Source organism: Xenopus tropicalis, chromosome 8 (genome assembly GCF_000004195.4).
Source record: "Xenopus tropicalis strain Nigerian chromosome 8, UCB_Xtro_10.0, whole genome shotgun sequence".
Lineage (NCBI taxonomy): Eukaryota > Metazoa > Chordata > Amphibia > Anura > Pipidae > Xenopus > Xenopus tropicalis.
The window spans coordinates 127,980,162-127,996,141 of NC_030684.2; the positions used below are offsets into that span (position 1 = coordinate 127,980,162).

A 15,980-nucleotide genomic window follows, 5' to 3' on the forward strand; every position below is an offset into this window, starting at 1 on the left:
AGTGATACTGGGGCATTTCATGTAACTCACCAATCATTCCACCCGTGCTTATTGCCCCCTGATGTGGAGCATTATTCTGTAGTCGAACCCAGCTACTAGAAGGTTCCACGAATCCACTTTATACTAAAAGTTGTAGTTTAGAAAGAATTTCAAAGTCTCTGCTGTGGTGGCGACTAACGGCTAATATGAATCTTAGCGCAGCGGGTAAATGCGCATTTAGTATATTGCTAGAACTTTATCCGCCTGTGCCCACTTATGTTTCTCCCACACCAATCGACTTCTGATTCTGATTCGACTTCTGGCGCTACGATGTCTCTTCTGTAATTGTGCCGACTGACAGAGGGAATCAGTGTAGGACAGAGAAGTCAACGACTGGCTGTTTTAATCGCCCGAAATCGTCTTCAGACAGTGAAATAACAAATATCAGAGATGGGGGGGGGGGGGAGACATATCAAGATCTGTAAAAAAAAAAAATCGGTGTATTTTGCAAACAAATATACTGTGAAATGATTTGTGGTTAATTTCGTGACTGATAAACATTTAACCATTTAACTCTCATCAAAGGGATTGGATAATAATCAGCCCTCACTGTGCTAAATGTGTCCCAGCACTGAAAGAAACATAAGAAACGTTAAGATGTATATGTTTTCTATATTTTCAAGAAATACATTTTTAAGATCCCCAGTAAGTCAGTAATTGTTGCTTTTTTATTGTAATTCTCTCTTACATAATAGGGGCCGACAAATAACACAAAGAGAATTGCATGGAAATGATGCTGCATTGCGCCCTTTTAAAGAATGTATTTGTCAGTCCAATACCTGACAGTCAGGTACAGCTGTAATTATATTTCTTCCTTAGATAATATGGCAGATAGTTTCCTATTACACATTTTATAATGTGAGCATCATTGTTTGAGTTACTTGGATTATATTATATAAAGTACAGGAATCCCTTTCTCTGTAAGAATGGAAAAGAAACCCCAAACTGCCAATGCAGGAGTTCCCATTGAGTAACAAGGGGATAGTAAGGAATGGGGGGCTGAGGGGATAGTAAGGAATGGGGGGCTGAGGGGATACTAAGGAATGGGGGGCTGAGGGGATACTAAGGAATGGGGGGCTGAGGGGATACTAAGGAATGAGGGGCTGAGGGGATAGTAAGGAATGGGGGGCTGAGGGGATACTAAGGAATGGGGGGCTGTGGGGATACTAAGGAATGGGGGGCTGAGGGGATACTAAGGAATGGGGGGCTGAGGGGATACTAAGGAATGGGGGGCTGTGGGGATACTAAGGAATGGGGGCTGAGGGGATACTAAGGAATGGGGGGCTGAGGGGATACTAAGGAATGGGGGCTGAGGGGATACAAAGGAATGGGGGGCTGAGGGGATACTAAGGAATGGGGGGCTGAGGGGATACTAAGGAATGGGGGGCTGAGGGGATACTAAGGAATGGGGGGCTGAGGGGATACTAAGGAATGGGGGGCTGAGGGGATAGTAAGGAATGGGGGCTGAGGGGATACTAAGGAATGGGGGCTGAGGGGATACTAAGGAATGGGGGGCTGAGGGGATACTAAGGAATGGGGGGCTGAGGGGATACAAAGGAATGGGGGGCTGAGGGGATACAAAGGAATGGGGGGCTGAGGGGATACTAAGGAATGGGGGGCTGAGGGGATACTAAGGAATGGGGGGCTGAGGGGATACTAAGGAATGGGGGCTGAGGGGATACAAAGGAATGGGGGGCTGAGGGGATACTAAGGAATGGGGGGCTGAGGGGATACTAAGGAATGGGGGGCTGAGGGGATACTAAGGAATGGGGGGCTGAGGGGATACAAAGGAATGGGGGGCTGAGGGGATACTAAGGAATGGGGGGCTGAGGGGATACTAAGGAATGGGGGGCTGAGGTTCGTACCCTAACATGTCACTAATCCCCCTCTGTTATACCAACACTAGGGGGCACATTTACTAAGACACGAATTCAAATCCGAATTGGAAAAATCCGATTGGAAAACGAACATTTTGTGACTTTTCGGATTTTTTGCGATTTTTTTCGGCGCCTTTACGACTTTTTCAGAAATTGTTGCGACTTTTTCGTTACCAATACGATTTGCGCGAAAAAATGCGAGTTTTTCGTAGCCATTACGATGCGCTCGTATCTTGTCGCAACTTTTTCGTATTGAGCGCTTGTAAGCGGCGGGCTAAACTTTCAGACTTAGCATGATTTTGGAAGTCTCCCATAGGGCTCAATGGCACCCTGCAGCTCCAACCCGGCCCAAGGAAAGTCTCCCATAGGGCTCAATGGCACTCTGCAGCTCCAACCCGGCCCAAGGAAAGTCTCCCATAGGGCTCAATGGCACTCTGCAGCTCCAACCCGGCCCAAGGAAAGTCTCCCATAGGGCTCAATGGCACTCTGCAGCTCCAACCCGGCCCAAGGAAAGTCTCCCATAGGGCTCAATGGCACTCTGCAGCTCCAACCTGGCCCAAGGAAAGTCTCCCATAGGGCTCAATGGCACTCTGCAGCTCCAACCCGGCCCAAGGAAAGTCTCCCATAGGGCTCAATGGCACTCTGCAGCTCCAACCCGGCCCAAGGAAAGTCTCCCATAGGGCTCAATGGCACTCTGCAGCTCCAACCTGGCCAAGGAAAGTCTCCCATAGGAATCAATGGCACTCTGCAGCTCCAACCCGGCCCAAGGAAAGTCTCCCATAGGGCTCAATGGCACTCTGCAGCTCCAACCTGGCCAAGGAAAGTCTCCCATAGGAATCAATGGCACTCTGCAGCTCCAACCCGGCCCAAGGAAAGTCTCCCATAGGGCTCAATGGCACTCTGCAGCTCCAACCCGGCCCAAGGAAAGTCTCCTATAGGGCTCAATGGCACTCTGCAGCTCTAACCCGGCCCAAGGAAAGTCTCCTATAGGGCTCAATGGCACTCTGCAACTCCAACCCGGCCCAAGGAAAGTCTCCCATAGGGCTCAATGGCACTCTGCAGCTCCAACCCGGCCCAAGGAAAGTCTCCCATAGGGCTCAATGGCACTCTGCAGCTCCAACCCGGCCCAAGGAAAGTCTCCTATAGGACTCAATGGCACTCTGCAGCTCCAACCCGGCCCAAGGAAAGTCTCCCATAGGGCTCAATGGCACTCTGCAGCTCCAACCCGGCCCAAGGAAAGTCTCCCATAGGGCTCAATGGCACTCTGCAGCTCCAACCCGGCCCAAGGACAGTCTCCCATAGGGCTCAATGGCACTCTGCAGCTCCAACCTGGCCCAAGGAAAGCCTCCCATAGGGCTCAATAGCACTCTGCAGCTCCAACCTGGCCCAAGGAAAGTCTCCCATAGGGCTCAATGGCACTCTGCAGCTCCAACCCGGCCCAAGGAAAGTCTCCCATAGGGCTCAATGGCACTCTGCAGCTCCAACCCGGCCCAAGGAAAGTCTCCCATAGGGCTCAATGGCACTCTGCAGCTCCAACCTGGCCCAAGGAAAGTCTCCCATAGGACTCAATGGCACCCTGCAGCTCCAACCCAGCCCAAGGAAAGTCTCCCATAGGGCTCAATGGCACTCTGCAGCTCCAACCTGGCCCAAGGAAAGTCTCCCATAGGGCTCAATGGCACTCTGCAGCTCCAACCCAGCCCAAGGAAAGTCTCCCATAGGGCTCAATGGCACTCTGCAGCTCCAACCTGGCCCAAGGAAAGCCTCCCATAGGGCTCAATGGCACTCTGCAGCTCCAACCCGGCCCAAGGAAAGTCTCCCATAGGGCTCAATGGCACTCTGCAGCGCCAACCCGGCCCAAGGAAAGTCTCCCATAGGGCTCAATGGCACTCTGAAGCTCCAACCTGGCCCAAGGAAAGTCTCCCATAGGGCTCAATGGCACTCTGCAGCGCCAACCCGGCCCAAGGAAAGTCTCCCATAGGGCTCAATGGCACTCTGCAGCTCCAACCCGGCCCAAGGAAAGCCTCCCATAGGGCTCAATGGCACTCTGCAGCTCCAACCTGGCCCAAGGAAAGTCTCCCATAGGGCTCAATGGCACTCTGCAGCTCCAACCTGGCCCAAGGAAAGTCTCCCATAGGACTCAATGGCACCCTGCAGCTCCAACCTGGCCCAAGTAAAGTCTCCATACTGAAGTTTGAATGAATCCGAATCTTTCGTACTCGGCACGAAGGCTACGAAAAAGTCGCGACAAAATATGAGCGCATCGTAACGGCTACGAAAAACTCACGTTTTTTCGCGCAAATCGTATTGGTAACGAAAAAGTCACGATGATTTTCCGAAAAAAATCGCCAAATACCGATCATTACGAAAAAAACACAATCGGACGCATTCGGCCGGTTCGTGAGTAAGTAAATGGGCCCCTAGCTGTGTAACATCTCTGGCTTTCCAGTCCGTTAGTTTTCAATGGAGAATTATTTAAACAAGAAGTAGTAATAAACATGTTGGTAAGGTGGTAGCTAGAAAATACCGCTCAACGGCAACAATGTGGCAGAGGGAGAAAAACAGTGTAAATGAAGAAAAAAAACATACTTAAAAGTTGTAAAATATGAGGAAGGATATTAGAAGTCACCTCAGTGTTCCATGACGTGTATAAAACTACTCTGCCTGTAGCCTTGTATTACATGGTAAGATAATTCCTCAGTGACTTCTAATATCCTTATCATTTACAGTAGGGGGTACATTATCCCTTATAATACATGAGTGATACTCAGAGTTCCCTGTATAACTCAGCCTGCAGCCTTGTGCCATTATATGGGCACAGAACCCCTCAGTGACTGCTAATATCCTTATCATTTACAGTAGGGGGTACATTATCCCTTATAATACATGAGTGATACTCAGAGTTCCCTGTATAACTCAGCCTGCAGCCTTGTGCCATTATATGGGCACAGCACCCCTCAGTGACGTCTAAGTGTACTTGAGTGTTAAATTAATTTAAACTAACAGGTACCTGTTTGCATTGTGGCCAAACCACCCCTTTAATTATGGCAATATAAAGCTCTGTCTGACCTGGCAATAGGTTTTGAAAGGTTTTTTTTCTCCCCCAGTAATAGTCGCACCAAAAACTTCAATGAATTGGTAATTATAATCTCTTGGATAATAACAGAATTAAAAGTGATAAAGTAGTTATATTTCTAATACACTTATCTGGTTCCCACTTACCTCCTACAGGCCACAGTAGATGTTTCAGAGATGGGGCAGAAAAAGGGTTAAACTAGATTACTTTTCCATCATTTGCCAGTGTTATGGTTCCTTTAGTCCAGGTGTGGGCTGAGCCCAAATTCACTGTTACTCCTGCTCTCATGGGAATATGCCGGTGTCCCTCCCTTGTCTTTGTCTTTATTTTATTTTGGTTGGTCATCTCCTTTGTCACTCTGTATATATCCACCTTTGTCCTAAATAGTTGTAATATTTTTTTCAATATATATTATACAAAAACACCTTTACTTTTCAAATAAAATGGAGCATTTGAAAAATATTGGGGTGGATGGGGGGGGGGGGGGGGGTAAAGCCGTTTGCCTGTGTAGCCAGTCTCTTCTTCCTGTGTGTCCCATAGAAATACAGCACATAGTCCCCTCTGTCTGATTTCCCAGCATTGGCTATGGAGCAGCAGCCCGTGGATACATTCAGGTTAATCCGTGTATCATACATGCTGTATATCCTCAGGGATTTGTCTGAACAAGCGAAATCCAGGATGGGTTTATCAGGTGCAAGATCGAGGGTATAAATCCCAAGTGATTCACATGTGAGGCCACAGATCCGCAGGTCGGATGATACCGGAACCCACTGAACATTCTCAGAGCCCAAAGAACAATGTGCGGAACACAGGAGAACTGGGAACAAAACTGTCACATCTTAGGCTCACAAACCTACACTGTGACCCCAAGGGTATCTCAGAGCCTCCTGCATACAGTGCCCCCAGGCTATAATGGCATTTGTTATACCCCCCTCAATCCAAATAAAAATAATATATAGTTCACTGTCCCCAATAGATATTTTTGAAACTGCCCTCCCAATGCAGTGACAGGGCAATGAAGGATGGATTACACCCTATACAATACTGAGAAGCATCTTACTATAACTGTAATGGCCTTAGTGCAGGGGTCAGGAACCTTTTTGGCTCAGAGAGCCATAAACACCACATATTTTAAAATGTAATTCTGTGAGAGCCATACAATATGTTTGGCCGCGGATGCTGCGGGGCAAGGTAGGGTGGGTCCCAAGGATTCCGGATGCAGATGCGATGCAGAGGAGGGTGTGGCCTGCGCTCGGCGGATAAAAGACGTGTTCTAAGGCTTAAAACACGTCTTCTATCCGCCGAGCACAGGCCACGCCCCCAGTTATTTTTTTTATTAAAGATTTGGCAGCGAGCCAGATGCAGCCATCAAAAGAGCCACATCTGCCTCCCGAGCCATAGGTTCCCTACCCCTGCCTTAGTGGGTTAACTACAGTATAATGCTTCTCTCCGTTAAAGAAAGGGGGTACAGGCTAGTAACAGAATGACACCCCCTCTCCCCAACAGTAACTTACCTATTATCCATAGAAACCACTGAACCCCCCTCAGTGCCACCACCAAGCTGAGAGATGACAAGGTAACTCTGCAATGTTTTCTTGCTGTTCTGCTCGGGCCGGTGCTGGTGTTTGTGCAGCGATGGAACATTTCCGGAGCTTATTCACTAACCCACAGACAAACCTCATTTCCTCTCTGTCTCAAAAAATTCACTCCCCCTGACCTTTGGGGCAGAAGTGAGATATACAGGGTGCAGGGATATGAGGGTGGCTCTGTCCTGACCTTCAGGCACCCCGGGCACTAGTCATGCTTCTCATTTAGGCTGTTACCTGGTTCCATTAGGGCACCGTTACCTGGCAATATGGAGCCTCTCTTTCTGCCCCTCACTCCATCTCTTCCCTTGTGTCTCCGTACGTTCCTGGCCGACTCCTTCGTTCCTCACAGAGCAACCGTTTGGTTCCGCCCCCGACTACTACTGCTGTTTCCCACCTTAAACCCTTCTGCCTGGCTGCCCCTTACATTGGGAATGCCCTCCCTGATTTCCTCCAGAGAGAATCCTCCCTCTGTCTTTTTAAATTAAACTAAAAGCAGACCTGTCACCCAGGCATAAAAAACTGTATAATAAAAGCCCATTTCAAATTAAAAAGGAAACCCAAACTCATTTTTTTATTAACACATCCAAACCCATTATAAAAGCCTTTGCATAGGGGTGGGGCAGAGAGTTACTTTCACTTTCAATTCAGAACTTCTTAGATCACTTAGTCACTGCACCCCCCCCCCCCCATACTGGCACAGAAACAAGATTTTAGTAAGATGCACAGTTTGCCTTAATAACACTGTCCACAAAATGGAGCCTGTCTGTTTGTTGCAATTATGAATTCCAAGACTGAAGAAAATAACATTAAAATAATTAATATAGTGTAAATGAAGTTTATTTTGCCTGACAAACACAATAGAAAACAATCTGGAATTATTTCTTAAGGTAACAGGTCCCCTTTAAAGACTCCCTTTTGGAGCACTCGCCCAGCACCTGATCTGGGAACTGGCACTTATATTGTAGTGTCACCCACTGTGACCTACAGCACTTATATTTGCCTATTTGTGTCTGTTAGTTACCCTCCCATATAGATTGTAAGCTCTACGGGGCAGGGACCTCCATCCTCTTGTGTCTTTAACTTATTGCAACTATATCTTGTATTTATTGTTACACTTTGTATTTATCTATTATTATCTTAATAACCCCGTTTGTATTAATCTGTTGTTCTACTGTACAGCGCTGCGTACATAAGTAGCGCTTTATAAATAAAGATATACATACATACATACATACACACACTTCTAGTACTTGCACTGAGCGCTTTTGAACATTTTGCACTCTTTCACTTTAGGGGCATTTTCTGTGGGGGACTTTTAATTTACCTACGAAAACTATATATATATATATACACAATCCTTAGAAAGCACTCACAGCATAAGTATCTCCAAATCAAGTCCTTTATTCAGACATAATGTCTACACGTTACACATCAGGATGACGGTCCTGTGGGGATCAAAATGCGTAGACATTATGTCTGAATAAAGGACTTGATTTGGAGATGTTTATGCCGTGAGTGCTTTCTAAGGATTGTATGTACTTTGTGAGTTAGCAACCGGCCGTTGTTTTCTGATTGGTGAGTGCCGATGGTGGAACATTATATATGTAATATAAAAACCATCATTTATTTTATGCATAGAAATGCTGAAATATATAGGGTAAAGCTCCATTGCGTATCATCATGTAACATGGGATGACCTTGCATGTACTCTATCAATATGGGGCTTTGGTTGCCATTTACAAAGATTATTTAATCCCTCCACTCATAAGCGGAGACCTTCTGGATCTCTATGGTTTCACTTCAGTAGGTACCCAGCAAAGCTGACTCCCCCCCAGTTCTTTAGTTATGAAACCACTAGATTAATTACCCTTCATCCCCAAATAAACAGGGTCCTCGTAAAAACAACATAATATAGAGGGGGATCACTCACAGAGGAATTCATACTCGCCCTTACCAATCCCCTCACATCATCACTAAATGTAACAACCCTTTTGGAACAATTTAGACTGATCTCAGGTCTCCATATCAGGGGAACTTAAGGTTAACTTACCTGCCCATATGGTTAAATGAATTCAACTCTTTACATATATTGAGCAGAAATTGCTTGAAATTCTCTCTATAAACCCTCCCATGTGAATGGCCCAAATACAAGATCTCTTGTGCATGGCTTGACAGTTCTGTCAGAAAGGCTTTATTACCCAAATAACCCAGGTACTTGTTACATACCGTGCCTGGGCCTCTCCCGGAAAGCCTTAGTCACCATGCAGGAGCATTTGCCCAAATTTGTTTGGAACAAAGGCTTATTTAAAGTGAAAGTATGCCATGGTCTGGGGCCCCCAAGTCTTAGAATCGCTACTACTGAGCAGCTGAGCCAGTACCAGCAGCACAAATTAATGTTTCTACCCCCTATTTTGGGTACAATTAGAAACAGTTTATTAGCCTCAGTTTGGGTTAATTGCTCCACATAAACCTCTGCCCCATGGGGTAACCCAGAAATCTCTCCAGGGCTTAGGCCTGCCTTTTCAAAATGTCTGACCAACAACCACATAGACTATATTCAGAATGTATATGGCTGTGAAGTAATCTCCTGACATGGCTTTGCCCAACTTTGCTTCCATCAACTACTGCCAGTAATTCCCTGAAATCAATGAAAACATTTGTGCACAGTTCATCATGGAAGACTCGATGGGTGCAGTGGTGCTCCCTGCAAGTACTCACAGATGCAAGGGCCATGTATAGGCACAAGTAGTGTTTAATGATAGTTGTCATTATACAATGCATCCAGTTTTGTGTGCTGCAGTTATTTTGTGTAGTTATAAGTGAGTCCTTATGCGTTACTTGTCCCCACTCAAAAGGCATCACTTCATTGTTACATATAACTTTAATAGACAAAACCGATAAACCCCTCCATTATACACTTGATACTGGGAGCAGGAGCTACAACGTTGTAGGTTAAACTATTTGTAAAATATTTTGGACAGAGCATTTGAGCAACAGCCAAAAAGTACTCGGTAAATGGCGCCAAGACCAAAACCAAGTTTCCAGGCAGTGAAGACCTTGCATGGAAAGCGGACTAGTATACTATGGGCCACTCAGGACAAATTCTTAAATAGGAGAACCCGGCTGGGGCTCCCCAATAAGGATTACATGGACTGGATGTACCCCTACTCTATTTATAACTGACTCAACTGAACTCATTCAGTATGAAGGCAATTGTCTAATTCCCACAAGCTGTAGGCCTCGCCCTGTAAGTTATTGGTAAAGTTCTTCTTGAGGCACCAAAACCTGATGCCGCGCCCAATCTTGATGCCAAAAGCTCTGTTTATAATAACCTTATAATACACATGAATATCATGTAAATTATATCCCAGTTATCATCAGCTTAGTAGTGATGTCATTTGTGTCACATGACTCAGAAACTTGTGTATTGTGATAAATAATGGACCCTTTGCTGTAAAACAGTGATCCCCAACCAGTTGCTTGGAAGCAACATATTGCTCACCCCCCCCCCCCCCCCCTTTGATGTTGCTCCCAGTGGCCCCAGTTGTTGCCCATTTTTAAATTTCTGGCTTGGAGGCAAGTTTTGGAAGCACAGAGATACAAGTTTACTCCTGTGTAGCATCCTGCAGGCCAGCATTCCCCATGGTATTGAAATAGCCAATCACATCCCTTGTTTGGCATCCCCCAAATAATTTTTTTTATGGTTGTGTGCCTCACTAACACTGTTTACACCTGAGTGTGATTCACAAGTAAAAAAGGTTGGGGATCCCTGCTGTAAAATATGATCAGAATTCCATGACCTGTTTTCAAGCACTTAATGGTCAAGGAACTCCTTGGTGATAATATAATATCCTTATATTTTACTACAGGGGGCATATTATCCATTATATAATCAGCTATATACATAGAAAATACAAATGATAACATCATGAATTATAACATTTCAGTGCAAAGATTCCATTCCCTGGCACAGGTACAGTAGTTCTGGGCAAAAAATGAGATTGTCGGTGAACTGTATAAATAAAAATGTGTAAAAGTCTGTTCTTTCTGGTGGTTGCTCTGTGCTGCAACCAAGCTATAACTGCAATATCCAAAAGGTAGGAAAAAGAGCATCAGCAGGTTTACTGCAAAACATTTATTGTGGGTAGTTGTTCTGGGCAAGTTTACAGTTATCCTTATTACACAGATATTATATACACATATAGAATACTTCCTAGAAGCAATTATGTGTCAGAAATCCTCTATTCCATTGGAGTAGGGATAACACTATATGGCACAGTATCACTTGCACAAAAAAAGTTCACCACACAAAATTTACTGCGGCACTTTAGCCCAAAACATTGCACTTATAATGATGTAATATAACTGGCATCATAACTTCTGTCTCAGTCTTTCTGTTCGTGGTTCATTTTAACATGGCACCAAACATGAAAAACAACACCAAGTGCGGATGCAATGATCCCAATTCTCCATCCTAGGGATCTGCAGGCAAATGCTGAGTCTGTAAGAGAAACAAGTATTTTATATTTCATTGCATATATTATTAAGTGTTATTATTATAACCACAAGGGTAGGAGACTCAATATATCTAGCAAATAATAATACACTATACACATTACCCCAGTACTCCATTATATAGCTTAAAGAGAAAATGAAACCTAATCTTATACACACTGAAGGGAAAATGTCTGCATTTGGTAAAAAGAGACACATTTAGTAACATGGTTTCTACAAAGTCCTTGCATCAGTCCTTACCTATTAAAAGAGTATATTTTCTTTTATTTCATCAAATAATTAAAATTATTTATTGTACTTTACTTATATAGTGCCTTCATGTGTTACAGAGATTATTCCAAAAGACATTATTGATCCTCACAAAGAAGGCAGACATTAATTTTGCACCAAAAAGAGCAATGAGATACAAGTAGATACTCCTGGTACCTTCCAACCAGCGCCATATGCCAAAAACACAGAGAGACCACTTGTAATTCAATAACTGAGCTCCAGAGGGCGATAAGACACGTAAGTTATTATAAAGGGAGTAGTTTTGGATTATGCAGTTTAATACTGCCACTAATGGTTTAAATGAGGATGCCAATTTTAATTGCTTTTTGCGATTATGTACCATATTTCTAATAGTTATTTATTTTCCACAGATAAAAAAAAATCGCGACTTTGCGCAACTTTCGTAATGGCTATGAAAAACTCGCGTTTTTACGCAAAAATCGCAAAGACGCCGAAAAACTCGCGTTTTTACGTAAAAATCGTAAAGACGCTGAAAAAAATCGCAAAATTACAGATCATTACGAAAAAAACGCAATCGGACGCATTCGTCCCGTTTGTGGGTTAGTAAATGTGCCCCTATGTATATGGACTTAATAAGGATTCACTTGGAAAAAACTTTTTTCCTGTATATGGACACTGGAGGTCAATATGTGTTCAGCTGGTGATCTCCTAAGTTAATTGTACCTGAGGAAGGGTAACACAAGATTATCAGCCTGTCAGAATCCACCATGTTTGGCAGTAGCCCAGAATCTCAGAAAAGCAATGAGCAACATGCAGTTATCTTTAAAAAAAATACTACAAAAAATAAAAAATTTATTTAGGGTTTATGTACCCTTTCTCACTTACTCTCACTCTCAAGTTACACACAAGGTGTTGTAAAGTTTTAGTAAAGTGTAATGTAACAAATGGTAACAGATCTGACCCTCACTCACCTGTCAGTGTGAGGTTATAGTGAGCGCTGCTGTGACTGACTGGGTTGGAGACAAGGGCGGTGAATGTGCCGGTGTCAGTACTGGGTACAGTGAGAGTCTTGTTACTGTCACTCAGCTGGTGTCTCTCAGGCAGGGCTCCCCCGTTCCATGCCCACACAACTGTCGCCTCTTCCCCACTGTAGGAAACACTCACACTCACATTTTCTCCATTGTGCCTGGCGCTTATGTTGGTCACACACACTGGGTCTGGGGAGGGAAATAAACACCTTTTTCGGTTCCACTGCGATCACTTCTACACAGGTCATAAATATTTAACATGTATGCAGGACACACATAATACACATATTACAGACACATATACAGTAGGGACAGTACACAGATGTGAGAGGAGCATCTCAGAAATTCAGAGCCCAGCTGGGAAGGAAGCAGATGATCCCTGGAATTTAGGGCCGGTCTTATAAACTGTGGGGCCCCTACACAACTTATTGCCAGCTGGCACAGGGTTCCGGGGCTGGGTGGGCAAATAGTCCCTGCCTCTCGCTCTCTCCATACGACTGATGGTGTAACCCTGCCTTTTCACCTCCCTTTCTCTTGTTCTATTGGCCCCAAACATTTCATGGCAAAATAATATCTACAGTTAGTATTAGTGGTTGTATATATAGTTTATGTATGTGAGTGTATAGATTGGTAGGTGTGGGTTGTGTGTGCTGGGTTTACTTGGATGGGTTGAACTTGATGGTCTCTGGTCTTTTTTCAACCCTATGTAACTATGTAAAATGTGGCCCCCAAGCACTTGGCACTGACACACCAAGCATACTATATACAGTGTGAGAGAGTGATTATTGGCTCCTCAGGCACACTATACACAGGGAATACCCCGGGGTGGCAGAATGAATTCTATACTGAAGACTATACTGTTTTAGCCTAACTCCAAGCCAAGGGCTCCAACTGTTACTGTGCTGGGGTTGATAAATGTATATAAAGCAGATATACTCATTTTTGAATGTAAGGGTGGGCAGGTGGGCCCTAGAATATCCATATTACCAAGGCCTTGCAAACCCCTACTCTGGGCTAATGACAGTCCCCACTGGGCAAGCATTGGTCACAGCACACAGGGCACTTACCTATAACCCAGATTGCCTGTGTAGCCAGTCTCTTCTTCCCATCTGTCCCATAGAAATACAGCACATAGTCCCCTCTGTCTGATTTCCCAGCATTGGCTATGGAGCAGCAGCCCGTGGATACATTCAGGTTAATCCGTGTATCATACATGCTGTATATCCTCAGGGATTTGTCTGAACAAGCGAAATCCAGGATGGGTTTATCAGGTGCAAGATCGAGGGTATAAATCCCAAGTGATTCACATGTGAGGCCACAGATCCGCAGGTCGGATGATACCGGAACCCACTGAACATTCTCAGAGCCCAAAGAACAATGTGCGGAACACAGGAGAACTGGGAACAAGATTGTCACATTTTTAGGCTCATATTTATGAAGGATGCCCCTGTAACCCCCCCCCCCTCTCCCATTCAGGCACTGGGGATTTGGGGTGCAGGAGAGTTAAACAGCTGCCACATCTCCTGTGCCTCCCCGGTGCTTTGGAAAGAATGCAGTTGGCCAGCACGCTGCCCTTAAGGCTAATGCCAGACGAGGCGTAGGGCGGATATTTTTGGCAAGCGGAAAAACACTTGCCAAAAATTCTCGGGTGAAGGGCCCACCGGGGCCCGCGCCCATAGCCTCCCCCCCCCCCGAGGTGCCCCTCTTGCAGGATCCCCCACCCGACGTCCTTCCCCGAGTGCGTAAATTTAACACGTCGGGGCAGGAGCGGTCGGGCAGGGGTGTGCTGCAAGGATTTTTCCCGGTGTCCCGGCGGCCCAGTCCGACCCTGCCTATGCCTCCTACATGTGCCCGCACCTTTGCATTCTCTCGCGCTTTTATGCTTATTTCCGCTACATGTGCCTGCACCCGAGCGTATCCCATTCATTCAGGCACATGTAGGAGGTGTAGGGCAGAATTTTCGGCAATCGGTTTTCTGCTTGTCAAAGCTATCCGCCCTACGCCTCGTGTGGCATTAGCCTTAAGGGATTGTTCACCTTTGATTTAACTTTTAGTATGATGGAGAGGGTGATATTCTCAGATGCTTCTAGTTTTTAGGTTATTTCACTTTTTGTGACCAACTGAAGAGTTGCTGAGAACAGGCCATTCTATAACATACTAAAAGTTTACTTAAGGAACACCCTATACCATAATGAGGGAAGCATTTAACTATATAATCTTCAGTGTTAAAATACAGGGGGGAACCATAGAGAAGAGCCTGATAATGCCCCACACCCCTCACTGTCCCCCTGAGTACAATCACCCTTTCAGCTGGAGAAATGGGGTTCAGGTTGGTAACAGAATAACCCCCCAGTAACTCACCTATAAACCATAGGAGCCCCAGCCCCTGAGCGCTCATCCGTACCGCACTCACCGAGCCGAGAGATCGCAGCGACAGGTTCCCTAGTGCAGCGCTTGAACCGAGACGTGTCCCCCACACAGTATCCCCAGAGCGGCCCCACACAGTATCCCCAGAGCGGCCCCACACAGTATCCCCAGAGCAGCCGGGAAACAGTGTCTGGCAGCCCCAGACTGTACCCGGGCAGCGCTGTGCAGTTTAGCGCTCTCAGCAGCTCTGGCGCAGTGACATTTGGGCTCTCGGAATAAAACGGAGGCGCCATGTGTGTATCGGGGAGCGCGGGAAATACCTCATTCTTTTCTTTCGCTTTCTCTCCGGCTGATACCTGTGCCGCTACCTGTGCCGCTATAGCCATGAAACTGAATCATTCACACAGAGCCGATGAAGTAACAGAGCGAACCCTGTCTCTCCAGCTCAGCATTGGGGGAATTCATTACAGTGGTAATAATGATAAATACAGGGTGTAGGGTGGCACTGTGCTGCCATCTTCACCTTCAGGCACTAGTTAGTGAGTTTCATTTAGACTCATTTAATGCTTTTTATTTAAAAAGTCCCATTCACTGAGCTGAGTTACTTAAGTTACAGAACAAACCCAGTCTCTCCAGCTCAGCATAAGGAGAATTCACTACAGTGATAATGATTCGCTCCCCCAGACACCCTTGGGGCAGAGATGATATATACAGGGTGCAGGGTGGCACTGTGCAGCCATCTTCACCTTTAGGCACTGGTTAGTGAGTTTCATTTAGACTCATTTAATGCTTTTTATTTAGGCTCCTACCTGGTTCCAAGGGAAGAAAAAAAGTCCCATTCACTGAGCTGAGTAACTAAAGTTACAGAACAAACCCAGTCTCTCCAGCTCAGCATTAGGAGAATTCACTAAAGTGATGTATGTATGTATATCTTTATTTATAAAGTGCTACTTATGTACACAGCGCTGTACAGTAGAATACATTAATACAAACAGGGGGTTAAAGATAATGGATAAATACAGAGTACAACAATAAATACAAGGTACAGTTGCAATAAGAGTCAGAAAAACAAGAGGAAGGAGGTCCCTGCCCCGTAGAGCTTACAATCTATATGGGAGCTGTAAAGTGATAATGAGCCGCTCCCCCAGACACCCTTGGGGCAGAGATGATACAGTATATACAGCAGGGTGGCACTGTGCTGCCATCTTCACCTTTAAGCTGGCCATACACGTGGCGATCTGACGATGTTTCATGCGACCAT

At 45.4% G+C, this 15,980-nt stretch overlaps 1 protein-coding gene across 1 annotated transcript; it reads right to left on the bottom strand.

The window, feature by feature from the left end:
* Nucleotides 1–10,693: 10,693 nt before the first annotated feature.
* LOC116406462 lies at nt 10,694–14,832 on the bottom strand. Its single transcript, XM_031890709.1, has 4 exons — nt 14,714–14,832; nt 13,420–13,749; nt 12,296–12,541; nt 10,694–11,079 (listed from the first exon to the last, which is right to left on the bottom strand). The coding sequence occupies exons 1-4, from the start codon at nt 14,748–14,750 to the stop codon at nt 10,964–10,966; spliced, it is 729 nt and encodes a 242-aa protein (XP_031746569.1). The 5' UTR covers nt 14,751–14,832; the 3' UTR covers nt 10,694–10,963.
* Nucleotides 14,833–15,980: the final 1,148 nt, after the last annotated feature.

Bases quoted from the DNA above. Each gene is read 5' to 3' on its own strand.
- LOC116406462 (XM_031890709.1), bottom strand. From the start codon at position 14,750: ATGAGCGCTCAGGGGCTGGGGCTCCTATGGTTTATAG. The intron at 13,750-14,713 runs GTGAGTTACTGG...TCTTGTTCCCAG, and splicing joins GGGGCTCCTATGGTTTATAG to TTCTCCTGTGTTCCGCACAT. The intron at 11,080-12,295 runs GTGAGTGAGGGT...TTTCTCTTACAG, and splicing joins CTATAACCTCACACTGACAG to ACTCAGCATTTGCCTGCAGA.